We start from the raw sequence: 7,639 nt of genomic DNA, 5'->3' as shown, positions 1-7,639 counted from the left end.
TATTAAAATTTGCGATCCGAATTTTTAACAACGAGATAACTAAAACTATACAAAAAGCTGGGTTTTAGTGTTTTTATTGTTGTCGGTTTTTATAATGTTTTGCATTGTAATCCAGTTTTAAATTTTTTTTCTTTAGTCTTGAATATCTTATACATATTTTCTTGTTTAAATATTAATCTGAATAAGTATAGAATTACTCATCCAAAACTTAATTTTCTAAATAGATTACTTTTACTTAAATGTTTATAAACTAACGATTTAAGTTAAGTTTTAAAGAATTTTATACTTGATTGAAGTTTACACTTTATTAAAGTTAGTTTTAACATTTTTGTTTTGTTGAGTGCAAATCGAAAAAAGATTTTTGAGCTTTTAAGATAAGTATTTTAGAGAAGTATTTTAGATAAGTATATAGAAAGTTTACTGATGAATTTTGCTAATGAAACCACAGTAAAAAACCGACTAAAACCATATCTCCTAGCATTTTTGTTTTTCTATTGTATAAGTATTAAGTTTTTAGGGGAATTTTAAGTTACGGATTTGATATTTTTTAAGAGAACTCTTTTAGTTCACTCAATTAAAATCACTCTCTTAGTGTGTAGCTTCTGTTCTTAAATTCCTAAAACAGAGGTTAAATATATTAGATGAAGCTAACCAAGACTAAGTTTGTTAGTCATGATGGTTAGTTAAATCTTGAGTTCATTTTATTATTATTTACTTGTATTGTTTTAAGTTTTTTAATAGTGTAGGCTTTACTCATTCAAGATTGTCAATCCAGACCTGTTTCTAATTGTTTTAAAAAAAACTTTTATAATTTTGTTTTCACCATATGAATTACAACTACCTGTAATTTTTATTTTACAATAATTAAAGTAAATAACTAAGTTCTCATTTGCATGTTGAGATAATTTGTCATAGGTATCTGTTATTTATTTGTAAGTTATTTAAAAGATAAAAGTCAGTCTACTGTTGTAAATATTGTTGTTTTTGAGCATGAAATTTTGAATGTTGGGATACCTCAAGGTTCTTGTTTTGGTCCATTGTTGTTTCTTGTATATATAAATGACATATTTTCAGCTACAAATATTTAATTGAGATTGCTTGCAAACGATGCTTGTCTGAATTACTAACATTGTGATATTGACCATATTAATGCTGTTATAAATATGGAGTTAAAGAAAATCGTTGAATGGCTGTGTAAAAATAGATTGTTTATTAATTATTCCAAGACTAAGTTTTTGCTGTTTAATAGAACTGCAAAAAAGAATGAATTCAGTGTTAAGGTAAATGGTTTTGTAATTGAAGAGTGAAAATATTAAATACTTAGGTGTGGTATTAGACGATAATTCAAATTGGAAGGCACATTTAAAGTACATTAAGTCTAAGCTATCGAGAAGTTGTTTTATGATGTAAAAATTAAGATATTATTTGGATACAAGTACTTTGAAAATGGTGTATTATAGTTTGTTTTAACCTCATACACTGTATTGTATTTCTGTTTGGGTTGGTGCTGCTAGTTGTCATTTGAAACCAGTTGTTTGTATGCAAAAAAGAATTGTTAGATATGTTTGTCACGTACCTGCACTGACTCCAACAAATTCATTGTTTTTAAAAACTGGTCTGCTGAAATTTAATGAGGTGTTTAATTTGCAAGTTTGTAAGTTGATGCTGAATATTTTGAGAGGATTTGAGGTTGACCACAGTTGTTTTACTCCAGTAAGTATGGTTCATACACACTATACAAGATATTCAAAAAATAATAATTTTGTAATTGAAAGACCTAGAACACAACTTGGCCTAAACTCCTTCAAGTAATTAGGCTTAGGCTCTCTTAAGTTGTGGTCTAGTGTTCCAGAAATTTTTAAAAACCTAAAAAAAAAAACAGTTTAATATAGTTACAAAAAATTCTTGTTGAGCCAGTATACTGGTAGGTTTAGAGTGCTGTGGTTGAGTATTTTGTGTTGCATGCAGATTTTGATTAATTGCTTTTGGTTGTTATTTTATCTGTTTCTCTTAATATATGTATGGTCAATTTTGTTTATGTCTACTCTGATTATGATTGGCTGGTTTTGGTCTGTTGATGGAGAAATATATTGTATGGTTTTGTGTGATTGTTTATTTGCTACTATCCAGTTTTTATTATATTTTTGTTATATTTATTAGTTAGCTGTATATTAATTATTATTGCATAAATATTAGTTTTTTCTTCTTACTTTTATTGGACTAAAATTAATTCTACCAATACAAGTTTCAGAAACTACATTTTTCTTAATAGTTTTTAATTTAATATTAATATTTTGTTTTTATTTTTATTATTATTATTTTTTTCTAATTTAGCTTAATTTTTAGATTTTTTTTTTCTGAGTACCATTTCAGTAAATTAGTTAGTTATCAAGCTTTAAGATAGTTATTTAATGCTAATGTATTCATTGTAATACTAATTTTATGCATTTGCTCAACAACTGATTGTGAGTTCACTATTGTGGCGGTGATCACATGATTGGATTGTTGGTGTGATTTTTTTGTTGTAGTGCCGGTGAACACTTACTTAGGGATTTGAGCTTCATGATTTTCCCACACTTTGTGGTTTTTAGTGTTGAGATTTTAGCCTTGTAAGTGTTCTCCAAATGGCGTGTCACCAAGGGTTTTTTTATTTGTTTAAAATATAGTTTTTTGTTTATTTTATTTTTGGATAATTAAAGTTAAATATTAATGGGGCAGTTGAAATTACTTATGATGTAACACACTCACTTAACCCCAGAAAACGTTTATTGTTGCAAGGGGTAGAGTTTGAGACTGATGTTTTTAAAAAAAAAAAAAAGAAAAGAGTAATATAGTAATATTTAATACACAATTTTGAACTTGGAATATTTAAGTATAAATAATTAAGAAATTATTTGATTATTGTCTTCAAATTTTATTATTATTATATTTTTACATAAAAAATGTTCAGCATATAATACTAAATTTCATACTTTTGATATTTTGCTATTACTAATTCCGGGCTGTAAAGTTCACTCTTCTTAAATTGTTTTACACTAGAATTTTGTATGTGAATTAAATTTAATTATTTATCAATTATTAATAAGCAGGGTTGCCACACACTTAGAGTTCTAAAGGAACTTGGGATAGTTTGATATTCCCAGAAATTCTCATGGAGACTCAAGGTAACTCAGGATAACATAAGATATTTTGACTTTTTTTTAAACTCAGGATTACTCAAGGCAGTTTTTATTTTTTGTAAAAATCCCAGGATAGTTTTAAACATTTTTAAAAATCTCAGGACAGAATTTTTCCTGATCTAGAATGAAATTTATTAGATCCTGTTTCAGTATTATGTTTTTTTTTATACCAAATTTTGTCAAGGAACATGATTTTTACTGATTTTGAAACCTTATTAAAAATTTTTTTAGTTGTGCTTTAAAACTTACAGGAAATTTGAAAATCACACTAGGTATTTTGGGTATGTTATTGAAAGTGAAAACTGAAACTACCACTGTGGCTTGGAAATATTTAAATTTTCAAAATAGGCCTGAGACCTAAATGCCTGCCAACCCCTTGTTTAGACAAAAGTTAATTAAATCTAATACAACATATGCATGTTGAAATAAAAATTATAAAATTCATATTGATGTACAGTGCTTTTTCACTTATCTGGACTTCACTTATCTGGATGCTCACTATCTGAATAGTTTCAATCAAAAAGAAAATTCAGAAAAAATATTAGATGTCAAGCACAAACATTTTTGTGTGATGCAAATATTTAATATTTCATTCTGTAAAAAAAAATTAAGTGTGTTTAAAAGTTCTGCAATTTAGTTCATTATTATGACGTAATAATATTACTAAAGCTTACATTCAAACTTTGTTCATTACTAGAAGAGATAGGTATACATATTTTTTATTTTGTTTATTTATTTTGTATTAATTATAGATTTCATCTATTTTTGATTTGAACAAACGTAAATCATTTTTTTAAATTAAAAGTTAGGGCAGTAGGAATTACAAATGATGAATACTTCTTGCTTCACCCTCAAAAAGCCTATATCGTTGTAGGGGGTTAATAAGTCTGATGTTTTCTACCAAAGAAAAAAACTTAATTAACCTAAAATTTAGCTTTAATTGTTTATCATTTTATAATTTTTTACTCATAATTACTATTTGTTTTTACTACAACGTTTTATTATTTATAATGCATTGCATTATACAGCAGTTATATTATTTTATGAAAAAATAATTTTTTTGTACTTATCTGGATATGTTTACAAAAAATATTGCTCAACATGTCTGGATAAGTGAATAAGCACTGTATTACAATTTGTTGACTTATGTTTTGAAGGTTATAAACTAGTATAATTAAGGTACAAAAGAGAGTAAAATATTTTTTTAAATTAAATTAAACATTGACTCTCTTATTAAAGTTATAAGTCTAAATAAGGTGGATTTCCTAACCCACAGTAGGCCTGTAAAAATAAAAGAATTATAAGAGAATTTTCCTGAAATAATTGTTTGCAGAAAGCTTAAATTCAGGGTTACCACTTTACCTGGAAACCTTGAAAAACCTAAAATTTGAGAAATTTTGAAAAAAGCCTGGAAAAACCTGGAATTTTTAATAATTTTAACATTTTCAGTTGTAAAATTTTGATTTGACACAAAAAATCTATCATATAATTAAGATTTTTTGTCATCATCAATTTTTTTTTTATTAAAAAACACATTTAAAGTAACTTTACAGTATGTTTTCAATATTTTTATACTATTAAAAGTTTCTCAAATAAAAATTAACTTAAAACTAAAAATAGACCCAAAAATGTGAACTTTTAAAAATCTGGAAGAAATTTGGAAAACCTGGAAAAAAATTAAAAAAATGAGTGGCAACCTTGTTAGATTCTAGTGCATTTAGAGCTTCAAACCAAACAAAATAATTAATTCACAACAATGCTTATGTCAGTTGGGGTAGGAAATTTTAAGATTTTTTGCATAAAACAAAAGTATATACCTTAAAATTAAATAATCAATCATGAAGAATTACACCCTTTTATACTTAAACTTAAACTTTTCATTTGATTTAAAGAAAGTTTTAATTCTTGATTTTATGTAATCATATCAGTTTTTGTAAGTTCTCTTGAGTTACAATTTTTTTAAATCAAGAAGTGCCACCATAAGACTTCCTTTAAAATGTCTTAAATTATGCACAATATTTTTTTTTGATAATTGCCACATGTAATAAAATTGCCAGCTAAAAGCTAAAAACTCTTTAAGTCTCGTTTTTTGGGTCCCATACAGTTTTTAATGGGGTGGTTTTCAGAAAATCGAATTCTTTTAAGATTAGGTTACTTCAAATCCACCAAAATTGTTGTTTTTGTGGTGTTTGTCAAATGTGAAAAATTAGCTGAAAATAAAGGTAGCCATATTTATAAGCACCTTATGGCCCTCTGTGCAAGCTAAACTTTGTCATTAAGAGTAACTTGGTCATCGTGGGTAAGTTAGTGATGAAAAATTAATTTTAGACAAGTTTTCAATTAAAAAAAAAACTTTACTGTGAATTTTGATTGAATCTTTTCTTGTTCTTAAAGTTTTAATATTACAGATTACAAGCTAGTGTTATAAAGTTCTTTTTTAATTATTTTATAATTCATTTAATAAACGATAATTTTGAAATGAAAAAAACCTTAAATTTTTTTTTGGTTTAGAATATAAAGTTAAACATACTGACTAGCTTCAAAAAATGAATTTTGTATGAATGTATATTTTCTGTTTTATAATATTTTATATCTCCTCATAAAAATATTAGCTTTAACACTTATAATTAGGCTATTTGTAAAAATATGATCATGATTTCTTGAGTTAGCACTTTTGGGTTGTGTTCAAAGTGCTAACACAAGAGAAGGCGCATGTACTTATAAAACTCTATTTGGATTTTTAAAATATCTAAGTGAAAAACAAATCATTTTTAATTAAAAAAACTTTTACAATATTTATTTAAAAGAAAACTTTAAATCATGCAAAACCTACTTCCACAAAAGTTAATTTAAGTTTTATTAAAAAACAGTTATAGTTTATATTTTGATTATTAATTTAATTTAACTATAGTTTATTTGTATTTGTAAAATACCAAACATAAAATTATTTTTGAAAAACTTGAAAAATTATAAGAAATCAATTTAAAAATTATTTTCAGAAAACAAAAATATTTCTGAAAAATATTTTCACATGATAATTAAACTTAAGCACACACTTAGAAAAACTTTTATTTAATCCATTAACTAACTAAAGAAATTTAGTTACAAGTTTTAAAATTTATAAAGTTTCCAGCAGTGCATTTTAAAAGATAGTTTTAAATTTATACATTGTTTTCTAACACTTATTTTTTTAAATCATGTAGGGAAACTTCATAATGATAAATAAGCTTAATTTTCTATTTTTTAACTGTTTACAAAAAGTGTTGTACTGAAATATGCCTTTCAAAACTTAAGGTTATTTAAAAAAATAGCAGATAAATATAAAACATGGAAATCATAAAAATTAAATTAAACTAAATATTATATGATGTAAACTATCTACATTTATAAAATTATTGCTAATATTTACTATTATGTACAAAATTTTTAGTTTGTTATAAACATATCAAAACTTATAATTTCTTTGAGAAAAGATATAAAAAGCAAAATAGTTTTCTATAAAAGAAAAAAAACTAATATAACAAATAAATCCAAATTATTTCAAACAAATAAGTATAAACATATGAAGCTAAATACAAAATGTTAAAAGTAATTTTTCTAAAGGCGAACCAATTTTTTCAATTGATATCCATCCTGATGGTTCAAGATTTGCTACATGTGGACAAGGAAAAGTTGGTGTTAAGATTTGGAATATGTTGCCAGTAATAGATGCTGCTTCAGAAGCTGATGAAAATATTCCTAAAGTTTTATGTAATATAGAAAATCACATGGGTAAGTCCAACAATTTGAGTAGTTGTTCCAACTTTTAGAAAGTTACTATATTTATTAAATACTCTTAAGCTTGCGTCAATTGTGTGAGATGGTCAAAAAAAGGAAACTATTTAGCTTCTGGAGGAGATGACAGCACAGTGATCATATACGAATTTGCTGGTTTGCACATTAAATTGAATAAGTTTTATGATATATAAATTTGTGTAAAATTTTAATATTAAAATTTTATTGTAAAATACTAAAAGTAGTAATCAAGTTGATGTTGCTGCTCCTCAGGATAGTTTAAGTTTTAGGAAAACCTTGCTTATTAAATTTTGTTTGAAAACGTTTTAATACTTCAAGATGAGCTTAATTATTATGTGTATAATACAATGGTCTTCAAGCTGATAAAAATCCATACACTATAAACTGCAAAAAATAATTTCTATGCATTCCTAAATTACACTGCTAGTGGTGGGAATACGTAAATAACTTAAATTTTCATTATAAGGATACTGCAACAATTTTTGCGCTTTGTTGTTAGAACTAGCTTATTACTCATGCAAAACTCCCACAAAATTATACACTTCTTTATGTTTCCAATAAAAGTTATTTCATTAATTTTATTTTCACAACAATGTTTTTATTGCTTGATTCTTACTTTAGGGCCAACAGAGAGAAAATGACCATTCTGAATATGTTTACAGGGC

The 7,639-nt window shown here is 25.3% G+C and overlaps 1 protein-coding gene across 2 annotated transcripts in view; it reads left to right on the top strand.

Annotated features, from left to right (window-relative positions):
* Positions 1-551: 551 nt before the first annotated feature.
* LOC145832912 (protein HIRA-like) overlaps positions 552-7,639 on the top strand; it is a 74,165-nt gene continuing 67,077 nt past the window's right edge. For both annotated transcript variants that reach the window (XM_082940114.1, XM_082940113.1), the window contains exons 1-3: positions 552-678; positions 6,783-6,950; positions 7,020-7,109. In XM_082940114.1, the coding sequence (XP_082796240.1) occupies positions 642-678; positions 6,783-6,950; positions 7,020-7,109 (295 nt within the window). In that variant the 5' untranslated portion in view covers positions 552-641. The remainder of the gene's footprint in view (positions 679-6,782; positions 6,951-7,019; positions 7,110-7,639) is intronic.

The sequence above is a fragment of the Thalia democratica genome, chromosome 4 (genome assembly GCF_965202585.1).
Source record: "Thalia democratica chromosome 4, ktThaDemo2.hap1.1, whole genome shotgun sequence".
Lineage (NCBI taxonomy): Eukaryota > Metazoa > Chordata > Thaliacea > Salpida > Salpidae > Thalia > Thalia democratica.
Note: the sequence above shows the minus strand (reverse complement) of the source record. Positions and strands in the feature narration are given on the sequence as shown.